Below are 26305 nucleotides of genomic sequence, written 5' to 3'. Positions count from 1 at the left end.
CTCTGGAGAACACGGGTAGGTGATGTTCCTTCAGTCTGAAGATGGGCCCTGACCAGACATGTCGCCTATCCATTCTCCAGCACTTTGTCCTGTTTTTCCTTGTCCATTTTCAGTAAAATAATCCTTTTTTTGTTTGTTTTGCCTTTGGGGAAAGTTGGACGACAAATCAGGAAGATGAGTAATTGGAAAAACTCGTCTTTAACTGAAGCGGAGAATACCCCAGGTAAGTTTGTGTCCATTTTCTTTAAATAGTTTTAAAATAAATGACTTTTTATTTCTACAGTTCTGTTCACAGTTATGGAATTTGCAATCAGTTGAAGCAGAATTCTGTTATGCAGCATTGTAGCAGTTAGTTGGTGCTACAGGAAATTCCAATGTTTAGTTGAACAAGATGGGTCTTTATTCTTTGGAGCGCAGAAGGTTAAGGGGGGACTTTAGAGAGAGGTCTTTAAAAATTATGAGAGGGATAGACAGAGTTGACATGGATAAGCTTTTTTCATTGAGAGTAGGGAAGATTCAAACAAGAGGACATGATTTGACAATTAAGGGACAAAAGTTTAGGGGCAACATGAGGGGGAACTTCTTTACTCAGAGAGTGGTAGCTGTGTGGAACGAGCTTCCAGTGGAAGTGGTGGAGGCAGGTTCGATTTTATCATTTAAAAATAAATTGGATAGGTATATGGACGGGAAAGGAATGGAGCGTTATGGTCTGAGTGCAGGTAGATGGGACTAGGTGAGAGTAAGTGTTCGGCACGGACTAGAAGGGCCGGATGGCGTGTTTCTGTGCTGTAATTGTTATATGGTTATATGTTATATGGTCATGTGTACTGAGGTACGGCGCAAAGCTTTCTTGTTGTGTGCTAACCAGTCAGCAGAAAGACTGTACAGATACAGGATAAAGGTAGTATCTAGTGCAAGGTAAAGTCCAATTAACGATAATTAGAGGGTCTCCAATGAGGTAGTTGTAGGTGAGGACTGCTTTCTATTGGTGATCGAACGGTTCAGTTGCCTGATAACAGCCAGATAACATTAAATCCAACTGATTGTAGAAGAGGGGGAGATAGGTGGAATCATCTACCACGGAGCTGCTGGCATTACGAGGCAGACAAAAATGCTGGAGAGACTCAGCGGGTGCAGCAGCATCTATGGAGCGAAGGAAATAGGCAACCGATACCGAAAGTTGGGAAGAGTTGAGGGGACATGTAGAACTTCCTCAGCCTTCTAAAGGTGTGGAAGATTGCAACCTTCACGTGGTCCGCCCTGTTTCGACGAATGCAATCAACCCGGCGTGCACAAACAAACAAGATCAAATAGAACAAGTTGTCCTGCAACCTTAGGCTGTGCACGCCATACGCAAGAAGAAGAAGCCTTCTAAAGAAGTAGAGGCATTGGTGTGTTTTACTGTGACCTTTTTGTTTTAACTAATCTGTCTGCAGATGCGAAGAGTTTTGTGTTTAGGCGTGTCTCCCAAACTGCTTCACCGTTCTCCGCGGGCAGTACCATCACCTTGCACTCTTCCCCAGCGCGGGCACTTCAGAATGTCTTCAGCCAAAGTGCCTTCTGCTGGGCGGACAACATAGAGGAGTGCCTCGCCTACCTGAGCAAGGTAAGCTGAGACTGCAAGTAGATGCAAGCAACTGCAGGTGCTGCAATACTTTGGATATTTTAGAGCAAGGGTTCCCAACCTGGGGTAAACTTCTCGGGGGGTAAAAGTGTTGATTCTGGATTTGTACATATTTGTTCTCATTGACTGACTGTGTTTGGTTCTGGTATACCGGTATCTGTTCATCATTAGTTGTTCATAAATAAGTGCAATAACATTGTGAAGTGCTGTCCACTAAATATTCCAGGAGCTGATTGCCTTGGGACTACCTTCGCTCTTCACTGATGATAGTTTTGAGGAGAGTCCCGCTTCAGGCTTTAACCTTGTTGCCCTCATAAACTGCACGCACTACCTGCTGCAGCTCCAGTGGAAGAACATGGCCAAAGTGGATGAGCTGGAATCGGCGAGGTTTAAATCCTTCAGTGAGCAGGATTGCATGAGAAGCAGCCAATTCAAGTTGCAGGTGAGTTGTAACTTTCTTTTGCCCTCTAGTTTTCCACCCCCAGCCCCAGAAGAAAGACTGTGACTATTCACATTGTCTATTTTAGTTTAGTTTTGAGATGCAGTGTGGAAATAGGCCTTTTGGACAACAGAGTCCATGCTGACCTGCGATCCCCGCACACTAACACTATCCTACACGTACTTGGGTCAATTTACAATTTTAACCAAGCCAATTAACCTGCAAGCCTGTGCGTCTCTGGAGGGTGGGTCGGCGAAAAGTGGAGATCCCAGAGCAAACCCACGCAGGTCACACGAGGAGAGTGCGCAAACTCCGTACAGACAGCACCCGTAGTCGGGATCGAGCCCGAGTCTCTGGTGCTGTAAGGTGGGTCGGAGAGCTTGTTTCCACGCCCTATCCCTAAACTAAATTAAAAAGCCAGTGAAACTCGCTGGCGATCATGGTTTAGGAGGCGTGATTGGGGGGGGGGGGGGGGGGGGGTGAGAATATCGACTGTGATCGGTTTGTGCTGTGTCTCTGCGCTCCTGACAGGAGCAGGCGGAAACACTGGAGCGGGAGATCACTGCTCTGGAAGCCAAGGATCAGCAAGCCCAGAAAAACATCCGCAACCAGAATTCGCTCCTGAAAAGCACCAAGGAAGAGGTGAGAGGTGTGGGGCGGGACGGGCCTGGAATTATTTGCTTCTAAAGGTCAAAGATTTGGAGTAACTCAGCTTTAACGGAGAAGAGGGAGGGAGGCTGGGAGATCTGGATTCAGTGAGGATGGCTGTTCTAGTCCAGACACACATACTGTAAACAGCTGGAATAACTCAGCGTGTCAGGAGGCATTTCTGGAGAAATGGAACGGGTGACGTTTTGGGTTGAGACCCTTCTTCAGTCTGAGGCAGGGGTGGAAATCCTGGGGGGGCGGGACAGGCAGCACCTGTGGAGTGAAGGAATGTGTGACGTTTTGGGTCAAGACCCTTCAGACTGAGAATCAGGGGAAAGGGGAACAAGATATACAGACGGTACTTGGGAGAAATTAATGGAAAAAATGCCCAAAAAAACCCTCAATCTGGAGGTGTGCGTTTTCACATTTCTGTACCTTTGGCCTGATGGGGGAGGGAGGGAGGAAGGGAGTGGGTGGGGAGTGATTTGTCCTTTATGTTGCTGACCTGGGACAGTGATATCAGGGATAGTGATAGTGGCCTCATCTCATTCAGGTGGTCAAGCTGCAGAACATCATCTCGAGCCGGGCTGCCCAACATGCACACGACATGAAGCGGAAGGAGCAGGAGCTGAGCAAACTGAAGGAGAAGATGCATCACCACCTGACGGATAAGAAGGACAAGAGGATGTGTGAGCAGCGATCTCCGTGAAAGGGCCGGGGATTCCCCATGAATGAATAAGTGTATTGGCCAAGTATTCACATACAAGGAATTTGCCTTGGTGCTCCGCACGCAAGTGACAACATGACATACAGTGACATTTAGGAATGGCACATAAAACATTAAACATTAATAATAAAACATTATTGATTAAACATGTGAATTAAATAAAATACCAGAGCAAAAGGAGGCTACATTTTTGGTTATTGAGTAGAGTTACTATTCGTGGAAAAAAGCTGTTGTTATGTCTGGCTGTGGCAGCTTTGACATTAGTCCCTCAAATGGTTATTAGTCCCTCAAAGGGAGTCGTATTAGTCCCTCAAAGGCAAGTGGATCAAGGTTGGAAATCTCAGACACTGAGTGATGCTCCTATACCGTCCCATTATACTTCCCAGGGACATTCGCAGTGAAGCTCCCTCTGGATTGTCCTATCACATTCCCAGGGTCCGACAGATAGTGAAGCCTCCTTTAACCTGTTCCGTCAGACAGAGGGAAGCTCCCACTACTGTCCCCTTACACATTCCCAGGGTCATTTGCTGTGAAGGTCCCTCTGAGAGAGGGTGTGAACAGTGGCAGACTGGCCAGGGTGTCAGCTTGCCCGATGGCAAGTGGGCCCCTGTTAAATGATAGCATTGTAGTTGCGGGTGGGACCCCTTTGTCTCCTGGCAACCAATATTTTTAGACCCAGTCCACCACTGGGTGTGAAGAAGGGTCTCGACCCGAAACGTCACCCATTCCTTCTCTCCAGAGATGCTGCCTGACCCGCTGAGTTACTCCAGCACTTTGTGTCTACCTTTGATTTTAAACCAGCATCTGCAGTTCTTCCCTACCAATTGCCAGAGCAGCCTTTACAGCACCAAGGGTTCCTTTGTGTATTTACTGGCACGTCTGTGCATTGACCAACACCTTTGTTTATTGACCAGTATCTGCTCTTCCTGCGTTCTACAACATAGACGTCTCTTTGTCTTTAAGCTATAGACATCCTGAATCAAATTGGCCGATCTGATGGTCGTCGCTCGCTGTGGAAAACGGGCAAGACTGAATCAAGGTAGGTAGTCCGTATCACCAAGTGTGGTGCGGTCAATGCATCTGTTGCTGTGCTGGAGATAGTAATGGGTAGAGTCACACAGTGTGGAAACAGGCCCTTCAACCCAACATGCCCCATCTACACTCGATAATAGTCAACTGATGAAATGGTTACGCTGTTTCCTCTCCCCATTCTGTGCTGCATCTTATCTCTTTGCTCCAATGTCCTCCTCCCCCTCGAGCCCCCCTCCACCTCATCGAGCCCACCCTCCCCCAAACCAGTTTCAGTTTAGTTTAGAGATACAGCCCAGAAACAGGCCCTTCGACCCACCGAGCCCACTCCAACCAGCGATCACCCCGCACGCTAACACTATCCAACACACTAGATACAGTTCACAATTTTACTGAAGCCTATTAAGCTAGAACTTGCACATCTTTGGACTGTGGGAGGAAACTGGAGCACCTGGGGAAAGCCCACATGGTCACAGGGACAACCTCCATACAGACAACACTGGTGGTCAGGATGGAACCTGGGTCTCTGGCGCTGTGAGGCAGTGACTCTGGCACCCTATAAAAGAGGTTTATAAAAATTCTGAGCGATGTAGATATGGTAGCTGGTCTTTCTATTTGGGCACGGGTCTGGCGGGGTTGGAAGCAGCAGAGGCGAGATGGTCGGTCATGTCAAGAACCACGCTGTGCTCTTCTTGACCTCTCTCCTCTGTGCCCCAGGAGGGAAGGAGAGATGTACAAAGTTCTCACCGATAACTACGAGACGCAACTCAAGGATCTGGCCCTGGACAACGCAGAGTTGAAGAGAGCTCTCAACCGCGTGAAGAGGGAGATGAGCGAATTTCCCAGTTCTCAGGAGAAACTCCGCCGTCAAGGGTCCATTCAGTCGCTGGTGGTGAGTGTGAGCGCGAGTGCGTGAGTGTGTGTGCGCGCGCGCGTTCAACGGTGAAAAGTAACAAACTATGCAGTTAAACCCCTGTCCCACAGTACGAGTTCATTCCAAGAGCTCTCCCGAGTTTGCCCTGATTCGAACTCGGAGATTTACGGTAATGGCCGCTCATCGGTACTCGGGGCTCTCGTGGACATTTTTCGACATGTTGAAAAATCTTCACGAGTCTTCCCGTGCTTACCTGCCGTTAGCGAGTCTTCCCGAGTACCTGCCGTTAGCGTTACGAGCCGCTAAGAGACGTCCCCGAGCTCCGACGTACCCGCTACGTTCATTCTCCGTGCTTACCACGAGTTTGATTTTTTTTTAACTCGGGAGAACTCTTCGAATGAACTCGTACCGTGGGACAGGGCTATTACTGCTATTAATTGATTCCTCTTGTATCCTAAAGAAGTCAAAGTGCTGGAATAACTCAGCGGCTCAGGCAGCATCTCCAGGGAACATAGATATTTGATGATTCATCAGACTGATTCTAGGGAAGAGGGGGAATGAAAGCTGGTGAAGAGAGGCAGGGCAAAGCATAGTTTAGTTTTGAGATACAGCGCGGAAACAGGCCCTTCGGCCCACTGAGTCCATGCCGGCCCGGCGATCACCTAACTGCGGGTGCTGCTGTCTGTACGGAGTTTGTACGTTCTCCCCGTGACCTGCTGCATGAATTTTCTCCGGTTTCCTCCCACATTCCAAAGACGTACAGGTTTGTGGGATAATTGGCTTGGTAAATGTAAAAATTGTTAATGTGCAGGGATTGCAGGTCGGCATGGACCCGGTGGGCCGAAGGGCCTGTTTCCATGCTGTATCTCTAAACTAAACTAAACTAAGGAAGGGTCCAGATCCAAAACGTCACATCTCCATGTCCTCCAGAGATGCTGCCAGACCCGCTGAGTTCGTCCAGCACTTTGTGTTTTGTACGAGGTAACTTATTCAACAAACTTCTAAAGTATTGCCTTCATGAAGCAGGAGGAAGAGGACACCCTCGATGAATCGCATGATGTGGACCGGAAGCACCTTACTGACGTCTTTCTGAAGCAGTGGACCTCGTTAAAGGATCATTTACAAAAACTGGAAATGGCTGGTAAAGAGAGTGCGCCTTATCTCGTTAAAGTAGCCTGTCTGGGAATTATTTTGAGATACAGCGCGGACACAGGCCCTTCGCCCCATACACTAACATTATCCTACACACACTAGGGGCAATTTACATTTACACTGAAGCTAAGTAACCTACAAACCTGTACGTCTTTGGAGCGTGGGAGGAAAACTGAACACCCAGAGAAAACCCACACAGGTCACGGGGAGAACGTACACTCAGCACCCTTAGTCAGGATGGAACCCAGGTCTCCAGTGCTGTAAGGATTTGAGTACAGGAACAGGGAGGTTCTACTGCAGTTGTACAGGGTCTTGGTGAGACCACACCTGGAGTATTGTGTACAGTTTTGGTTTCCTAATCTGAGGAAAGACATTCTTGCCATAGAGGGAGTACAGAGAAGGTTCACCAGACTGATTCCTGGGATGTCAGGACTTTCATATGAAGAAAGACTGGATAGACTCGGTTTGTACTCGCTAGAATTTAGAAGATTGAGGGGGGATCTTATAGAAACTTACAAAATTCTTAAGGGGTTGGACAGGCTAGATGCAGGAAGATTGTTCCCGATGTTGGGGAAGTCCAGAACAAGGGGTCACAGTTTAAGGATAAAGGGGAAGTCTTTTAGGACCGAGATGAGGAAAACTTTTTTCACACAGAGTGGTGAATCTGGAATTCTCTCCCGCAGAAGGTAGTTGAGGCCAGTTCATTGGCTATATTTAAGAGGGAGTTAGATGTGGCCCTTGTGGCTAAAGGGATCAGGGGGTATGGAGAGAAGGCAGGTACGGGATACTGAGTTGGATGATCAGCCATGATCATATTGAATGGCGATGCAGGCTCGAAGGGCCGAATGGCCTACTCCTGCACCTATTTTCTATGTTTCTATGTAAGGCAGCAACTCTACCGCTGTGCCGCCCAAATGCACAAACAGCAAGTCTCCTTTCCCCTTGATCACGAGACAACTTAGTAAAAGGCTTGGATCGAGTAAATGTGGAGAGGATGTTTCCACTAGTGGGAGAGTCTAGGGCTAGAGGGCACAGCCTCAGAATTAAAGGATGTTCCTTCAGGAAGATGAGAAATAATTTCTTTAGTCAAAGGGTGGTGAATCTATGGAATTCTTTGCCACAGACGGCTGTGCAGGCCACGTCAATGGATATTTTTATGGCAGAGGTAGATAAATTCTTGATTAGTACGGGTGATTGGGGTTTTAGGGAGAAGGCAGGGGAATGGGGTTAGGAGGGAGAGATAGATCAGCCATGATTGAATGGTGGAGTAGACTTGATGGGCCAAATGGCCTAATTCTGCTCCTGTCACTTATGACATGAACATACTGTAGCTTTAATTCCAGTTGTGTAGGAAAGAGCTGCAGATGCTGGTTTAAATCGAAGGTAGACACAAAGTGCTGGAGTAACTCAGCGGGCCAGGCAGCATCTTTGGAGAGAAGGATTGGGTGACGTTTTGGGTGGCAACCCTTCTTCAGACTTGATTAATTCCAGTTGGCCGAGTGTTGCTTCACTGGATGGTGGGAATGTGCTTAAGATCTTGTCCCCCTACAAGTGGTCATGGGGCCAGTTGAGTTCACTTGAGCTCAAATCTCCACTTCTCGCCCTGGGATGGTTCAGGTCCTATCTGGCAGACAGAACCATGCGGGTAAGCCTTGCTGGCTTTGAATCCTCCTCCACTCCCTTGGTATATGGGGTTCCACAGGGCTCAATTTTAGGGCCCCTGCTCTTCTCCTTATACCTACTTCCTCTGGGCTCAATTTTAAGAAGGCATGGCATCTCCTTTCACTTTTATGCGGATGATAGCCAGTTATATATGCCACTCAGGAAAGAGGAAGACTATTCTTTAAAATCACTTCTGTCTTGTCTTGAGGACATTAAGTCCTGGATGGCCTTAAACTTTCTGGGACTTAATGAAGAGAAGACAGAGGTGATTTTGTTTGGCCCCAATGGCTGCCATGAACCTCCCTTTGTTGACTTGGGTCCACTGGCATTGTCTGTAAAGCCAACCGTCTTGAACCTGGGTTTTAGGATGGATGGTGATTTTAAACTAGACAAACAAATAGGCGCGGTGGTTAAGTCCAGCTTCTTTCACCTAAGGAAGCTGGCAAAGGTGAAGCCCATCCTCGAGCGGCAGCATTTTGAAACAGTAATCCATGCCTTTATTACATCTAGGCTGGATTACTGTAATGCACTCTACTCTGGAGTCGCACGAGCTTCATTGGCTCGTCTCCAGCTTGTTCAAAATGCTGCCGCTCGCCTTTTTACCGGAACTCGAAAGAGGGAGCACATTACGCCAATTTTGGCCTCCCTACACTGGCTCCCAGTGCACTTTCGAGTTCATTTCAAAATTATTTTATTTGTTTTTAAATCGTTGAATGGGCTCGCCCCGCCTTACCTCTCTGAGCTGCTCCACCTATATGCTCCTGCCCGGTGCCTCAGGTCAGCTGATCAGCTGCTCCTTGAGGTACCAAGGTCTAAGCGGAAGCTCAGAGGGGATAGAGCCTTTTCTGTTGCTGCTCCGGCACTCTGGAACACCTTGCCGTTGCACATCAGACAGGCCCCCTCACTGTCCATCTTCAAATCCTCCCTAAAAACATATTTTTATTCTTTGGCTTTCGACACTGGCTGAGGCATTGCTCCTGTTTTTAGTGTTTTTAATGTCTTTTAATTTTTAGTGTGTTTTTTATAGTCCTTCGTTTTGCGGTTTTTAATGGTTTTTAATTGTTTGTAATAGCTTTTTGTTCATGATTTCTCATGTACAGCACTTTGTGGCAACTGTAGTTGCTTAAAGTGCTTTATAAATAAAGTTATTATTATTATTATTATTATTCTCACCTCAGGTGCCCACAAGTCGCCGGCCAGCAGGGAGGACGGGCACGCTGTCAGTGTCACCGACCACGACAAGGAGATGGCCAAGCTGAAGCTGGAGCTGGAGCAGAGCAAACAGATCATCCGGGAGCAGCAGCAAGTCCTCCAGGTACCAGCCCCACCCAGCTCCAGTCAATCCTGGCCCCACACGGCAACGGCACAGAAGGAGGCCATTCAGCCCGTCCTGCCCACGCCAGCTCATTCCCACCTGCGCTCAAGACCACTTTCAGTCACGGTGGCACAGCGGTAGAGTTGCTGCCTCACAGCGCCGGAGACCCGAGTTCCATCCTGACTACGGGTGCTGTCTGTACGGAGTTTGTACGTTCTCCCCGTGACCTGCGTGGGTTTTCTCCGAGATCTTCGGTTTCCTCCCACACTCCAAAGACGTGCAGGTTTGTAGGTTAATTGGCTTGGTGAAAATGTAAAATTGTCCAAGTTGGTGATATGTAGAGTACTGCCCTGCTGACTACAAAATTCAGAAGGTTCAGAAGAAGGTATCCCATTTTTTGATCCACCCCCTAAACAATATTTTTATTTTTTTTTTTTTTTTTTTTTTTTTTTTAAGGCAAATTAAGCTATAAATTTGGGGTTTCCAGAATTTTGGATTAGTGCCAGATCTAAACATTTTAATATTTAAAAAAATAAATAAAATTAATTGTGAATTTTTTTTTCACCAATGTGGTTTTCTTACTGCAGGACCAGCTGGCTTTTGAGAAGGAAGATCTGGCCCAGGGTCCCGACTTACTGGAGGAAATGGAATGGTTCAACAAGGAGCGGCAGCTGTTTGAGGAGCAGAGAGCCAACTTTAAGACGGAGAGGGAATCGTTCACGGAGGCAGCTATTCGCCTGGGTCGGGAGGTGAGCTGTAGACCTCTCCCCAGTCCCCGCCAGTGCCCTGCCTCGGCAAGGCCAGCAGCATCATCAAGGACAAGTCGCACCCCGGCCACTCCCTCTTCACCCCTCTCCCATCGGGCAAAAGGTACAGAAGTGTGAAAATGCACACACCTCCAGATTCAGGTACAGTTTATTCCCAGCTGTTATCAGGCAACTGAACCATCCTACCACAACCAGAGAGCGGTCCTGAACTACTATCTACCTCATTGGTGACCCTCGGGCTATCCTTTGCTGGCGTTACCTTGCACTAAACGTTATTCCCTCATCATGTATCTATACATAGAATGGCTCGATTGTAATCCTGTATTGTCTGCCTGCCGACTGGTTAACATGCAACAGAAGCTTTTCACTGTACATCTGTACACGTGATAATAAACTAAACTGAGCAGAAGTTTTGATTCCATTGAGATGCTGCAGAAATTCAAGCCCAGATCCAACCCCTCAAACCAGCCACTCTAACCACTTGTGTTATTTCTTTAGAGAAACGTGTTTGAAGAGGAACGTGCACAACTCAGAAAGGAGCAGTTCTTTAACCTGACACCGTTTCGAGAGCGCAGAACAAAACCTAGACTGAGGCTACGCACTGCTTGTACTATGCCTAGTGAGTAACTAACTGCCTGTGTCATTGACATACAGTGTCGTCAGAAACTGGCCCTTTGGCCCACCAGGTCCACACCCACCTGTCTGAAGAAGGGTTTCGGCCCGAAACGTTGCCCATTTCCTTCGCTCCATAGATGCTGCTGCACCCGCTGAGTTTCTCCAGCTTTTTTGTGTACCATCTGTACACTAGTTCTCTCCCACACACTGGGAACAATTTACCATTTACAGAGAGCAATTAACCTTCAAACTTGCACATTTTTGGAATCTGGGAGGAAATTCGGTCGGTCACGGGGAGAGCATGCCAACTCCGTACAGACAGCACCCGAGGTCAGGATTGAACCCGGGTCTTTGGCGCTGTGAGGCAGCAACTCTACTGCTGCACCACCTGGGTTTTGCCAGTAATCCTATACTTCCGGCATATTTGTTTTTAAACTTCCTTGCTTGATCTTAGCTCTGTGTGGGTTTTCTCATTAACACAAAGGTAGACACAAAATGCTGGAGTAACTCAGCGGGGCAGGCAGCATCTCTGGAGAGAAGGATTGGGTAACGTTTCGGGTCGAGACTCAGTCTGAAGAAGGGTCTTGACCTGAAACTTCACCCATTTCTTCTCTCCAGAGATGCTGCCTGTCCTGCTAAGTTACTCCAGCATTTTATGTCCACCTCCAACGTGACCCCACCACTCGCCACATCTTCCCATCTCCCCCCATGTCTGCCTTCCGCAAAGACCGCTCCCTCCGCAACTCCCTCGTCAATTCTTCCCTTCCCTCCCGCACCACCCCCTCCCCGGGCACTTTCCGTTGCAACCGCAAGAAATGCAACATCTGTCCCTTCACCTCCCCCCTCGACTCCATTCAAGGACCCAAGCAGTCGTTCCAGGTGCGACAAAGGTTCACCTGTATCTCCTCCAACCTCATCTACTGCATCCGCTGCTCTAGATGTCAGCTGATTTACATCGGTGAGACCAAGCGTAGGTTGGGCGATCGTTTCGCCGAACACCTCCGCTCATTCCGCAATAACCTACCTGAACTCCCGGTGGCTCAGCACTTCAACTCCCCCTCCCATTCCCAATCCGACCTCTCTGTCCTGGGTCTTCTCCATTGCCAGAGTGAGCAACAGCGGAAATTGGAGGAACAGCACCTCATATTCCGTCTGGGGACCTTGCGTCCGTATGGCATTAACATTGAATTCTCCCAATTTTGCTAGCCCTTGCTGTCTCCTCCCACCCTCCCATCCGCCTGCCCTCGGGCTCCTCCTCCTCCTCCCCTTTTCCTTCTTTCTCCCCCCCCCCCCACCCCCCAGCAGTCTGAAGAAGGGTTTCGGCCCGAAACGTTGCCTATTTCCTTCGCTCCATAGATGCTGCTGCACCCGCTGAGTTTCTCCAGCAATTGTGTGTATCTGCAGTTCTTTCCTACTTCTCATTAACACATACTGGCACAGAGTTAATGATGCTGCCTTACAGCGTCAGGGAACCGTCTTCAATCCTAGATTTCTCCAATGAATTGAATGAATGGTTCAATTATCTTATTTTCTCCGAGATCTTCGGTTTCCTCCCACACCCCGAAGATGTACTCTCCCGCGAGTGGAAAAATCTCCTCCACGTCCACTCTAGCCAAGCCCTGTGTATCCCATCCAAGAGTGTGGGGATCGCTGGTCGGCGCGGACTTGGTGGACCAAAGGGTCTATTGCTAAACTAAAGTTGGATGGCGTGGATGTGGAGAGGATGTTTCCACTATTGGCAGAGTCTTGGACTAAAGTCATAGCTTCAGAATTAGGAAGGAGATGAAGAGAAATCGCTTTGTGGTGAATCTGGGGAATTCTTTGCTTCAGAAGGCTGTGGAGGCCAAGTCAGTGGATATTGTTATGGCAGACATAGATAGATTCTTAATTAGTACAGGTGTCAGAGGTTATGGGGAGAAGGCAGGAGAATGGGGTTAGGAGGGAGAGATAGATCAGCCACGATTGAATGGTGGAGTAGACTTGATGGGCCGAATGGCCTAATTCTACTCTTATTCCTTATGACCTTATAACATGCTTTACATTTTTAGGTCCAGATCGGGAAAGCTCATCTGCGCTTCTAGCTGCTCACAGGATGGGCAGGTGGACCATCCATTCACACCGGCCTCTGGGCACCCTAAGCCCACCACCCAAGGGTGCCCAACCAAGGGGTGCCAGCTCGCGGAGGTATTCCCTGCCCGCCTCCCACGAGTTGTGCCATGCCTTGGGGGTGATTCCGGAGCGGAGGTGAGTGTGTCTGACCCTTCAGTCGCTCAACTTTATCCTTTCTTCACTTTTTCCATTCATTCATCTCACCGCCAATCCTTCTGAAGAAGAGTCTCGATCTGAAATGTGTGGAAACGGGCCCTTTGGCCCACCGGGCTTGCACTGACCAGCGATCACCTATACACTAATTCAATCCTACACGTTGGGGACAATTTACTGAAGCCAATTAACTAACAAACCTAAGATGGACACGAAAAGCTGGAGTAACTCAGTGGGACAGGCAGCATCTCTGGAGAGAAGGGATGAGTGACGTTTCGGGTCGAGACCCTTCCTCAGACTGATATACCTGTATGTTTTAACAGTGTGGGAGGAAACCGGAGCACCCGGGGAAAAAACAATGTGGTTATGGGGAGAACGTGCAAACTCCGCACAGCCACCACCCGCAGCCAAGATCAAACCTAGGTCTCTGGCGCTGTAAGGCAGCAACTCTACCGTTGGATTGCAACCTTGTCGTGGTCGGGGAGCTTGTGTGTCTCAGTGACCCCAAGAGCTACGCCAGCGGGAGATTCCTCTCCTGTTAGGGTCTCCCATGCTGGGCAGGTCGAAGGGTAGAGGCGAGATGAAGAGCGATCCACTAGTCCTCCAGGTTGGGGGTTGAGCACAGAGCTAACACCCTGTTTCGTAAAACACATACGTTACGGAAACAGCAACTGAAGGAATCACCACTACTGAGTGGAGGACCTTGGTTGCTGCCCGACATACCAGGAGGCATAATAGGCGTTGCGATGCGTCTACCGCTGTGCCCCCTTAAAACACACTCGTTAATATGTGTAGCTGCTGCTTCAAATGTGCTAACCTTGAACCTGGTGTACAGGCAGGGAAAACCGTTAAACAAAACCACCCTCCCTCACTGTGTTTACTTTGCATGACCGAGTCCCCTTGATCTGCAGCCTCCTTGCGATAGCACGTCCCTGGTTTAATCTGGGATTCTGCATGTTTTGACTGCAGCAGGAGCACAGCATGTCCGAACAACGTGCCTCCATGTGCCTCCGTCTTGGGTCTTATAGAAACTCACAAGATTCTTAAGGGGTTGGACAGGCTAGACGCAGGAAGATTGTTCCCGATGTTGGGGAAGTCCAGAACAAGGGGTCACAGTTTAAGGATAAGGGGGAAATCTTTTAGGACCGAGATGAGAAAAACATTTTTTACACAGAGAGTGGTGAATCTGTGGAATTATCTGCCACAGAAGGTAGTTGAGGCCAGTTGATTGGCTAATTTAAGAGGGAGTTAGATGTGGCCCTTGTGGCTAAAGGGATCGGGGTATATGGAGAGAAGGCAGGGATGGGATACTGAGTTGGATGATCAGCCATGATCATATTGAATGGCGGTACAGGCTCGAAGGGCCGAATGGCCTACTCCTCCACCTATTTTCTATGTTTCTATGTTTCATTGCTTCTTCCTCTCTGATCCTTTGACTCCTTGAACTTCCCACAGCTTCAGAATTGCACCGACTGCACGCCTGAGAAGGTCCTACAGCCCAACCCGTCAGCAAGAATCCTCCACTCAAACGACGAACGACTCGGGCTGGATGAGCGCGGCCCTGTTTATGAACGAGTCTGATGAATCTTTGTACATTGGGCCCTTGCACCCACGGTTTTAATTTGCCCCATCGCCGCTGCTACAGTCTCGTACACCAGCCGGGACACGGGTGAAGCAAAACATGTCCATCTCGACAGTATCTGAAGATAGACACAAAAAGCTGGAGTAACTCAGTGGGACAGGCAGCATCTCTGGAGAGAAGGAATGGGTGTCGTTTTGGGTCGAGACCCTTCTTCAGACTGGTTAGGGATTAGGGAAATATACGATAGGCGATAATGTAGAGAGATAAAGAACAGTGAATGAAATATGTATCCTTTATCCTTTTTTTGTATATCTTTCATTCATTTGATCGATATCTCTATCACCATCTACAGCTCTAGTTTGTCTTTCCCATGACTCAGCCTGAAGAAGGGTCTTGACCCAAAACGTCACCCATTCCTTCTCTCCAGAGATGCTGCCTGTCCCGCTGAGTTACTCCAGCTTTTAGTGTCCATCTTCGGTTCAAACCAGCATCTGCAGTTCCTCCCTACACTGACTGTATCCCCTTGCCTTGCTGCTAAATGTAGATGAGATTCCTCGTTCTTTTTACTGTATATAATTCCCGTCAAAGCTTTTCTTTCGAGTGGCATGAAGTAATTTATTGCAATGTTTTATAATGAAAAACTGTCTGAGCATTGGTTTTTAAAATTGAAGTTGTGACACTGAGGTCTGTGAGATGTACAAATTAAATTTAAATTTACTCCGGTGCATGTAATTTTGACAAACTTTCTGGGACCTGGGGATTGTAGGGGTAAGTTGATGCTCCAGACCCGGTACTATTGTAGTGTTGACCAGCATGCAAAAAAGTGTGTTTTAATAAACTTTCCTTTTGCCAATACAGTGGGCTTCTTTGTTTTATTTGGCCTGTCTGCAGTTGAGTGTGGGGGGATTTTGTAGTGGCATCTTTGGAATATTGAATCTTGGCTATTGTCTTCCCCTAGCCTGGGCGGTGTAGTGGTAGAGTTGCTGCCTCACAGCGCCAAAGGTAAGGGTTCAATAGGTGCAGGAGTAGGCCCTTCGAGCCAGCACCGCTATTCAATGTGATTATGGCTGATCATCCCCAATCAGTACCCCGTTCCTGCCTTCTCCCCATATCCCCTGACTCCGCTATTTTTAAGAGCCATATCTTGCTCTCTCTTGAAAGCATCCAGAGAACCTGCCTCCACCGCCCTCTGAGGCAGAGAGTTCCACAGACTCGCCACTCTGCGAGAAAAAGTGTTTCCTCGTCTCCGTTCTAAATGGCTTATTCCTTATCCTTAAACTGTGGCCCCTAGTTCTGGTTCGAATCTGACTGCAGGTGCTGTCTGTACGGAGTTTGTACGTTCTTCGGTTTCCTCCCACACTCCAAAGACGTGCAGGTTTGTAGGTCAATTGATTTGGTGTAAATGTAAATTGTCCCTCATGTGTGCAGGCTAGTGTTAATGTGCGGGGATCGCTGGTCGGTGCAGACTCGGTGGGCCGAAGGGCCCGTTTCTGCACTGCATCTCTAGTTTGTAAGAGATACAGTGTGGAAACAGGCCCTTCGGCCCACTGAGTCCATGCTGCCCATTAATAGCCCCATACCCTAGTTCTATCCTACACGCTAGGGATAATTTATAAGAAACCCGTTGTTTAAGAAGGAACTGCAGATGCTGGAAAATCGAAGGGGGGGGGGGGGGGAGGGGAGCTTGTAGGTTTCCTGGCGGTGCCACAATGTTTCAATTGTTCATTGATACTTTATTGCCACACTGTGTAGCCACTGATATAGACACAGAATGCTGGAGTAACTCCGCAGGACAGGCAGCATCTCTGGAGAGAAGGAATGGGTGACATTTCAGTTCGAGACCCTTCTTCAAACAGTGTGAACCAAAGGCTCCTCTAGTATCTTTGGTCTAAACCCGAAACGTCACCCGTTCCTTCTCCCCAGAGATGCTGCCTGTCCAGCTGAGTTACTCCAGCTCTTTGTGTCTATCTACGATAGAAACGTAGACAATAGGTGCAGGAGTAATAATAATAATAATAATACATTTTATTTATGGGCGCCTTTCAAGAGTCTCAAGGACACCTTACAAAAATTGAGCATGTATAGGAAAAACATGTAAGGGGATGAAATAAATAGTAGAGACATGACTAGTACACAAAGTAAAGACAGAATTCAATACAAAACACAGCATGAGGCAATTAATGCACAGATGAAAAGGGACGGGGACGTGGGGCTAAGGATAGGCAGAGGTGAAGAGATGGGTCTTGAGGCGGGACTGGAAGATGGGGAGGGACACGGAATTGCGGATCAGTTGGGGGAGGGAGTTCCAGAGCCTGGGAGCTGCCCTGGAGAAGGCTCTGTCCCCAAAACTGCGGAGGTTGGACTTGTGGATGGAGAGGAGACCGGCTGATGTGGATCTGAGGGACCGTGAGGGTTGGTAGGGGGAGAGGAGGTCAATGAGATATGTGGGGGCCAGATGGTGGAGGGCTTTGTAGGTGAGGACCAGGATTTTGTAGGTGATCCGGTGGGAGACGGGAAGCCAGTGAAGTTTTTTGAGGACTGGAGTGATGTGATGCCAGGATTTGGTGTGGGTGATGAGTCGGGCGGCTGCGTTCTGGACCAGTTGGAGTCGGTTGATGTAGGTGGAGCTGATGCCAAGGAGAAGTGAGTTGCAATAGTCCAGTCGGGAGGAGATGAAGGCATGGATGAGTCTTTCAGCAGCAGGCGGTGTGAGAGAGGGTCTGAGTTTGGCGATGTTGCGGAGATGAAAGAAGGAGGTTTTAATGACATGGCGGATGTGAGGCTCAAGGGAGAGGGTGGAATCAAAGATCACGCCAAGGTTGCGGGCCTGGGGAGATGGGGAGACAGTGGTGCCGTCGATGGTGAGAGTGGGGTTATTGATTTTGCTAAGTGTGGCTTTGGAGCCTATGAGGAGAAATTCTGTCTTATCGCTGTTGAGTTTGAGGAAATTATGTTGCATCCAGGTTTTTATTGCTGACAAACAGGAGTTGATATGGGAGAGGGGGGGGTTGTGGGGGGATTTGGTGCCAAGGTAAATCTGGGTGTCATCAGCGTAACAGTGGAAGTCCAGATTGAAGTGGCGGAGTATCTGACCAAGGGGGAGGATGTAGATGATGAAGAGGAGGGGGCCGAGTACGGAGCCTTGGGGAACGCCTTGAGTGACTGCGGCTGTAGCAGAGGTGTGGTTGTGGAGAGAGATGAAGTGGGATCTGTTGGAAAGGTAGGAACGGAGCCAGCTGAGTGCAGAGCCTTCAATGCCGAGGTCCTTGAGTCTGGTGAGCAGGATGTTATGGTTCACTGTATCGAAGGCTGCGCTCAGGTCGAGGAGGATGAGGATGTTGAGGGAACCAGTGTCAGCAGAGGTGAGGAGGTCGTTGAGGACTTTGAGGAGAGCAGTTTCTGTGCTATGGAGGGGGCGAAAGCCAGATTGGAGGGGTTCAAGTAGGTTATACGCAAGGAGGTGGGAATGAAGTTGTGACGCAACGATACGCTCCAGGGTTTTTGAAAGGAAGGGGAGGTTTGAGATTGGGCGGTAGTTAATGAGTAGGAGTAGGCCATTCGGCCCTTCGAGCCAGCACCGCCATTCAATATGATCATGGCCGACCATCCAAAATCAGTACCCCGTTCCTGCTTTCTCCCCATATCCCTTGATTCCGTTAGCCCCAAGAGCTATATCTAACTCTCTCCATGAATTAGTCCTAAGGGCGAAATCTAACTCTCGTTATTTGAGAGTTCAATTTCCTTCCTGGGATAAATAAAGTTATAAATTAAGTTCTATCTTCGGGGCGGAAAGCAGCATCTGCAGTTCCTTCTGTGTGGACACCAAAGATACTAGAGGAGCCACTGCCTGTGGTGGTGGTGGGGGGGTTCAGCGGGCTGGGGTGCAAGAAGGCGCTATACAAATGAAGGTGGTGCACTGGCTTTGTGACGCCCGCTGTTTGTTACGACGGGAGAGGCGGAGCCGAAGTGTAGCAGCTGATCGGCAATGTAGCAAACCCCCGGGTCACGTGGGGGGCGTGGGTCACATGACTCTGGACCATGTCTGCTCCTGGCGGTGGAGGCAGCACCGCTCCTCTCCTCTGTCTCCTCGCCCTCCTCTGTCCCGGGACCCTGGGGGATGGGGAACCGAACTCCAGCTGTGGCTACCAGGTGAGTCTCCACCCAAGAGGGAGAGGGGGGGTTCTTCCTTGTAACTCTATCCCCTGAGAGTTTAGTGACTGACAATATCAGGGTCTCGACCCAAAACATCACCCACTCCTTCTCTCCAGAGATGCTGCTTCTCCCGCTGAGTTACTGCAGCTTTTTGTGTCCACGGTTTAAACCAGCATCTGCAGTTCCTTCCTACTTGTATTAGTGACTCTCTTTCTCCCGTTAGAATCCAGTGACTATATTAGTGACTCTCTCCCCTGAGAGTTTAGTAACTATATATATATATTAGTGACTTTCTCCTTAGAGTTTAAGAAGGAACTGCAGATGCTGGAAAATCGAAGGTAGACAAAAGTGCTGGAGTAACTCAGCGGGTGCAGCAGCATCTATGCAGCGAAGGAAATAGGCAACGTTTTGGGCTGAAACGTTGCCTATTTCCTTCGCTCCATAGATGCTGCTGCACCCGCTGAGTTTCTCCAGCACTTTTGTCTACTTTCTCGTTAGTTCAGTAACTATATCAGTGACTCTAATCCATTAGTTTTGTAACTATATTAGTGATTCTATACCCTTGGAGTTTAGTAGTAGGTCCCTCTCAGTCATGACTGACCATGAGTGATGTATCCCGGATTGGATGCAAGCCTGGGCGATAGTTTAGTTTATGTTAATGACTAACCCATTAGAGATTAGTAACTATATTATTGACTGTCCACTTCAACAGTATCTATACACTGTAACTGGATGGATTGTAATCATGTATTGTCTTTCGGCTGACTGGTTAGCATGCAACAAAAAGCTTTTCACTGCACCTTGTTACATGTGACTATAAACTAAACTGAGTTTGAGTAAAGGGGAACAGAGAGATGAAGGTTACAAATGTTGACAGCATGCAAAACATCAAGAGAATTAAGGGGCATACAGGTGGTATAACAGTGCCGCAGTCTTTAACTGGCTCTGGAAGGAAGTTTTTTTTTGGTGCGTGTGTAACTATTTCATTTTTGCTATGTGAAATATAATTTCAGCAACTCTACCGCTGCACCACCGTGCCACCCTGGCACAGTGCCCAAACACTGGTGGTGATTCCACCCCAAGTTTGTTATGTGAATTTATAATTTCAGCCCTATAACCCCCACAATTAAAATGTGGATCGTGGAAATGTCGGAGACCCTACATCTAGAAAGAATTAGACTTGCCTTAAGGGACAAACAGGAACTTTTTGTTAAAATATGGTCTCCATTCATTAACTATTTGAAGGGATAGATTGGCTCGGCACGGAAACGCAACTGAAACTTGAACTCGGGATTAGATGAAAAGTTATACTTTATAATTCACGAACCTATCTCCAATGACGTATTATTAGTAATTCATTCCACTCTTTTTTCTTTCTTGACATTTGTAATTCTTTTTTCTTTCTCTCTTATTTACTATCTATATAAAAAAAAAACTAGAAGCAGATCAATCCACAATTGAAAATTTTAATAATGGATGATTGATATACATATAGTTTTTACTATAATATGTAATTATATTTTACCATAATATGTTTGCTTCTAATAAAAATATATTTTTTTAAAAAGAAGTATAATTTCAGTTAGTTCAGGATATCCTCTTAATGTTGCAATAATCTCCGGATGGCCCAGTTTAGGGAAGTAGGCTGTGTAAGTTCAGATGCAAAGTGCAATTTACATTTACACCAAGCCAATTAACCTACAAACCTGTACGCCTTAGGAGTGTGGGAGGAAACCGGAGATCCTGGAGAAAACCCACGCAGGTCACGGGGAGAACGTGCAAACTCCGTATAGACAGCACCTGAGATCAGGATGGAACCCGGGTCTCTGGCGCTGTAAGGCAGCAGCTCCACCGTTGCGCCACCCTGGCACGGTGCCCAAACACTGGTGGTGATTCCACCCCAAGTTTCAAGGCTTCATGACCTTCCTGACAACACAACACGAGATTCAGAATCAATAAACAATTGGAGAGGCCTTGAGGTTGTTTAGAGTTTCAACGTGTTTGTAGAAGCTTGTGTTCTTCTCAGTTTAGTTTAGAGATACAGCATGGAAACAGGCCCTTAGGCCCACTGAGTCTGAACTGACCAGCGATCCACACACACGCACGACAATTTGCATTAATATCAAGCCAATGAGCCTGCAAATCTGTACGTCTTTGTTGTGTGGGAAGAAACGGAAGATCTCGGAGAAAACCCACGCAGGTCATGGGGAGAATGTACAAACTCCACACATACAAGCACCCGTAGTCAGGATCGAACCCGGGTCTGGTGTTGTAAGGCAGTAGCTCTTTCGCTGTGCCACTTCTTCTTCTTGCGTATGGCGTGCACAGCCTAGAGTTGTAGGACAACTTGTTCTATTTGATCTTACTTGATTGTGCACGCCACTTGATTGTGGTTGATTCCGTTTGTCAAAACAGGGCGGACCATGTGAAGGTTGCAATATCTCACCCCTCTGTGTCACTGTGTCGCCCAAATGGCCAGGCACTGAATGAGGCTCCCACCTCCCTCTCTGGAGAATGTGGGTAATCGAGTAGTCTACCTCCTATCAGTTCAGAATGAACAGCTAAGAGTCTATTTTGTACAAAGAAGAAACTGTAGCTGCTGGTGTACACATGAGGACACAAAGTGCTGGAGTAACTCAGAGGGTCAGGCAGCATCTCCGGAGACGATCCTTCCTCAGGGATTTGCTTCCACCTTGAGTCTTGTGTGCTGGCCGTATCATGAGGGGGCAAGATCGGTTTAATGCATGTGGTCTTTTTCCCAGGAAAAGATAAATTAGTCAAGTCGAGTCACATTTATTTATATAACACATTTAAAAAACAACTCTCGTTGGCCAAAGTGCTTTACATTTGTATAAGAATAGTATAACAAACAAAATAGATACATATAGCCCTCGCTCAGAGGATGGCAATTAGATGGCAAAGGTTTAAGATCAGGGACGTACACAAAATTGCTGGGGAAACTCAGCGGGTGCAGCAGCATCTATGGAGCGAAGGAAATAGGCGACGTTTTGGGCCGAAACCCTTCTTCAGACTGATGGGGGGTGGGAGAAAGAAGGAAAAGGGGAGGAGTGGGAGGAGCCCGAGGGCGGGCGGATGGGAGGGTGGGAGGAGACAGCTAGAGGGTTAAGGAAGGGGAGGAGACAGCAAGGGCTAGCAAAATCAGGGAGGCAGGTGCAATAGTGGGGTTTATGAGGGTTTTAGATAGGCACGTGGGAATAAATGCAGGGAATTGAGGGATATGGATCATGTACAGGGAGATGAGATGAGTTTAACTTGGCATCATGTTCAGCACAAACATCGTGGGCTGAAGGGCCCATTCCTGTGCTGTACTCTATGCTGGGTGTTCATGTGTTCTCTTCTCCACAGGCCTGTCCTGCTGTTAATCCCAAGATGCTGAATGTCCACCTTGTGCCCCACACTCACGATGACGTGGGCTGGCTGAAGACCGTTGACCAGTACTATTATGGAGGTGATTATATTTACGTTCGTTACCTACTTGTTACTTTAGTTCAGAGATTCAGCGCGTAGGTTCACATGCTTGATCAATGGTGTTTTATCATCAATGTTTTATTATTATTAATGTTTAGTGTTTTCTGAGTCATTCGTAACTGCCACTGTATGTCATGTTGTTACTTGTGGGCGGAGCACCAAGGCAAATTCCTTGTATGTGAATACTTGGCCAATAAACTTACTTACTTATGTTGCAAAATATACTATAGATAGAGAAATTTGGAAATCTCTTTCCCAGTCATTCTTAATTTTGTCAAATATATCTACGTCGTTATTAATCCTTTCTGATAAGGGTTCAAATGTAAAATGTTTTCCAAAATTTCGGTTTGATGTGGTAGCGGAATAAAGGGTAGAGTAGCCTTCAAAAAATGTCTAATTTGTAAATATCTAAAAAAGTGTGAATTAGGTCAATTGTATTTATTGGAGAGTTGTTCGAAAGACATAAAACAATTGCAAAACGTACTTGTTCAAAAAGGAACTGCAGATGCTGAAATATCGAAGGTACACAAAATTGCTGGAGAAACTCAGCGGGTGCAGCAGCATCTGTGGAGCGAAGGAAATAGGCGACGTTTCGGGCCGAAACCCTTCTTCAGACTGATGGGGGGTGGGGGGGGGGGGGAGAAGGAAGGAAAAGGGGAGGAGGAGGAGGAGCCCGAGGGCGGGCGAATGGGAGGGTGGGAGGAGACAGCTAGAGGGTTAAGGAAGGGGAGGAAACAGCAAGGGCTAGCAAAATTGGGAGAATTCAATGTTAATGCCATCCGGACGCAAGGTCCCCAGCGGAAATTGGAGGAACAGCACCTCATATTCCGTCTGGGGACCTTGCGTCCGGATGGCATTAACATTGAATTCTCCCAATTTTGCTAGCCCTTGCTGTCTCCTCCCCTTCCTTAACCCTCTAGCTGTCTCCTCCCACCCTCCCATCCGCCCGCCCTCGGGCTCCTCCTCCTCCCCTTTTCCTTCCTTCTCCCCCCCCCACCCCCCATCAGTCTGAAGAAGGGTTTCGGCCCGAAACGTCGCCTATTTCCTTCGCTCCACAGATGCTGCTGCACCCGCTGAGTTTCTCCAGCAATTTTGTGTACCTGCAAAACGTACTTCATGGTCTTAAAACGGCTTAACGGCCGCGGGACTTACCATCGCCCGCCGGGGGCTGTAACATCGGGAGCCCCAGTCGCCTCGAAGCTGCAGTTAGACTGCTGGACCGCGGGAGAAGAACAAAGGGAAGAGATAAGACATTGCATTCCATCACAGTGAGGAAGTGTTGGAGATTCACTGTGATGGATGTTTGTGTTAAATGTGTTAAGTGTGTGTCTTGGTTTTTTTTTGTAATGTAAGACTGTAGAAATGCAATGTCGTTCAAACCAAGCTGTTTGAATGACTATAAAAGGCATTCTATTCTATACTTGGCTAATAAAGTATTATTGTGATGAATATGATGAAACAGGCCCTTCGGCCCACCGAGTCTGTGCCGACCATTGATGTTCTCCAGAGATGATGCTGCCTGACCCGCTGAGTTACTCCAGCACACTGAGTCTATCTTGTGTTTTTTGACTGATGGCAGACCAATTTTCCTCCTGGGATGAATAAGGTTCTATCGTATGGTGTAGTTCTAGTCCCTGGGTGTGAGTGTAATATTTCCAGGGACGTTTCAGGAATGGTTGCTTGCTTCTTTCTGTCAGGCAGGATGGAGATTCAGCGAGCTGGCGTGCAGTACATCCTGGACTCTGTCATCGACCAGCTGCAGGCAGACCCCGCCAAGCGCTTCATCTACGTGGAGATCGCCTTCTTCTACCGCTGGTGGAAGCAGCAGACCGAGGCCGTGAAGAAAGTGGTTTCCCAGCTGGTCAACGAAGGTAGCGTGAAATTGTCTCGATGAAACCACGCGGGGATCTTGGGTGGGGACATCATTGAAATGCGCCATTATGGTTATCACCTCTGGTTCTCCCTGACACCTTTACCAATCAACAATCTGTCAATCTCCGCCTTTTGACGGCACTGGGCCTGTACTCGCTGGAGTTTAGAAGGATGAGGGGCCACCTCATTGAAACTCACCCAATAGTGAAAGGCCTGGATAGAGTGGATGTGGAGAGGATGTTTCCACTAGTGGGAGAGTCTAGGAGGCCATTGCCTCAGAATAAAAGGATGTTCCGTTAGGAAGGAGATGAGGAGGAATTTGTGGAATTCATTGCCACAGAAGGCTGTGGAGGTCGTCAATGGATATTTTTAAGGCGGAGATTGACAGATTAGTACGGGTGTCAGGGGTTATGGGGAGAAGGCAGGAGAATAGGGTTGAGAGGGAAAGATAGATCAGTAAGGATTGAATGGTGGAGTAGACTTGATGGGCCGAATGGCTTAATTCTGCTCTAGTTATAGCAACTAAAGAGCAGTCCTGATCTACTATCTACTTCATTGGTGACCTCGAGCTATCTTTGATCGGACTTTGCTGGCTTTATCTTGTACTAAACGTTATTCCCTTATCATGTGTCTGCACATTGTGGCAGCTTGATTGTAATCATGTACTGTCTTTCTGTTGACTGGTTAGCATGCAACAAAAGCTGTTCCCTCTAGCTTTCTCTCTCCACCCCCTTCCCAGTTCTCCCACTAGTCTTACTGTCTCCGCCTACATTATATCTTTGTCCCACCCCCTCCCCTGACATCGGTCTGAAGAAGTGTCTCGACCCGAAACGTCGCCCATTCCTTATCACCAGAGATGCTGCCTCACCCGCTGAGTTACTCCAGCATTTTGTGTCTACCTTCGATTTAAACCAGCATCTGCAGTTCTTTCTTACACACTTCACTGCACCTTGGTACATGTGACAATAAGGTAAACAGTCCAGAACCAGGGGCCACAGTCTAGAACCAGGGGCCACAGTCTAGAACCAGGGGGCCACAGTCTAGAACCAGGGGGCCACGGTCTAGAACCAGGGGGGCACAGTCTAGAACCAGGGGCCACAGTCTAGAACCAGGTGCCACAGTCTAGAACCAGGGGGCCACAGTCTAGAACCAGGGGCCACAGTCTAGAACCAGGGGCCACAGTCCAGAACCAGGGGCCACAGTCTAGAACCAGGGGCCACAGTCTAGAACCAGGGTCCACAGTCTAGAGCCAGGGGCCACAGTCTAGAACCAGGGGCCACAGTCTAGAACCAGGGGCCACAGTCCAGAACCAGGGGCCACAGTCTAGAACCAGGGGCCACAGTTTAAGAGTAAGGAGTAAGCCATTTAGAACGGAGACGAGGAAACACTTTTTCTCACAGAGAGTGGTGAGTCTGTGGAATTCTCTGCCTCGGAGGGCGGTGGAGGCCGGTTCTCTGGATGCTTTCAAGAGAGAGCTAGATAGGGCTCTTACAAAAATAGCAGAGTCAGGGGATATGGGGAGAAGGCAGGAACGGGTACTGATTGGGGATGCTCAGATTGAACGGCAGTGCTGGCTCGAAGGGCCAAATGACCTACTCCTGCACCTATTGTCTATTGCCTGAAGTTAGTTTAGTGCAGAGCTACTAGTCTAGAGTACAGTATCTGTACAGTACACATGAGAATAAACTAAGCTGAGACTGTCTGAGTGTTCTGGGACTGTGCTGGCTCTGACTATTACCTACCTGGCTACTGCAGGTCGGCTGGAGTTTGTGAATGGAGGCTGGTGTATGAACGATGAGGCAACCACACACTACAGCTCCATCATCGACCAGATGACCCTGGGCTTCCAGTTCCTCAACGACACGTTTGGGGAGTGTGGCCGCCCCCGCGTGGCCTGGCACATCGACCCCTTTGGTCACTCCAGGGAGCAGGCGTCCCTCTTTGCACAGGTAGGACCACCGGCTTCGAACTCCGATCAACGCCGTTAAAAAAACCTCCACCACAGACCGCCAGCACTTCCAGATTTGTCTTTATCATTCCACCGTAGTGTGTCTGTGTTCATAAATCCCTAAACCGGGTGGTGCAGCGGTAGAGTT

At 48.2% G+C, this 26305-nt stretch overlaps 2 protein-coding genes across 3 annotated transcripts in view; both read left to right on the top strand.

Moving 5' to 3' along the window:
* Positions 1-151: 151 nt before the first annotated feature.
* Positions 152-14899, top strand: LOC116991803 (afadin- and alpha-actinin-binding protein-like). Of its 2 annotated transcripts, none has more exons than XM_033050751.1 (13): positions 152-223; positions 1437-1606; positions 1851-2066; positions 2595-2705; positions 3265-3400; positions 4402-4477; positions 5185-5359; positions 6368-6482; positions 9334-9470; positions 10058-10219; positions 10736-10856; positions 12901-13096; positions 14570-14899. In XM_033050751.1, the coding sequence occupies exons 1-13, from the start codon at positions 175-177 to the stop codon at positions 14733-14735; spliced, it is 1830 nt and encodes a 609-aa protein (XP_032906642.1). In that variant the 5' UTR covers positions 152-174; the 3' UTR covers positions 14736-14899. The 2 variants fall into 2 exon arrangements, with proteins under 2 accessions (XP_032906642.1, XP_032906641.1); XM_033050750.1 differs by having other exon boundaries at positions 6365-6482.
* Positions 14900-18639: 3740 nt separating this feature from the next.
* The window catches only part of man2b1 (mannosidase alpha class 2B member 1), a 38165-nt gene continuing 30499 nt past the window's right edge, over positions 18640-26305 (top strand). Inside the window, exons 1-4 of the mRNA XM_033050747.1 lie at positions 18640-18845; positions 22215-22317; positions 24035-24208; positions 25965-26158. Coding sequence (XP_032906638.1) covers positions 18735-18845; positions 22215-22317; positions 24035-24208; positions 25965-26158 — 582 coding nt within the window. The 5' untranslated portion in view covers positions 18640-18734. The remainder of the gene's footprint in view (positions 18846-22214; positions 22318-24034; positions 24209-25964; positions 26159-26305) is intronic.

Source organism: Amblyraja radiata, chromosome 35 (assembly GCF_010909765.2).
Source record: "Amblyraja radiata isolate CabotCenter1 chromosome 35, sAmbRad1.1.pri, whole genome shotgun sequence".
Classification (NCBI taxonomy): domain Eukaryota; kingdom Metazoa; phylum Chordata; class Chondrichthyes; order Rajiformes; family Rajidae; genus Amblyraja; species Amblyraja radiata.
This window is presented reverse-complemented; position numbering and strand designations above follow the sequence as displayed.

Excerpts from the sequence above, each read along its gene's own strand:
- LOC116991803 (XM_033050750.1), top strand. The coding sequence starts at position 175 with ATGAGTAATTGGAAAAACTCGTCTTTAACTGAAGCGGAGAATACCCCA. Across the intron at positions 1,607-1,850 it reads GCCTCGCCTACCTGAGCAAG|GAGCTGATTGCCTTGGGACT; the intron begins GTAAGCTGAGAC and ends TAAATATTCCAG. Across the intron at positions 10,857-12,900 it reads CACTGCTTGTACTATGCCTA|GTCCAGATCGGGAAAGCTCA; the intron begins GTGAGTAACTAA and ends TTACATTTTTAG.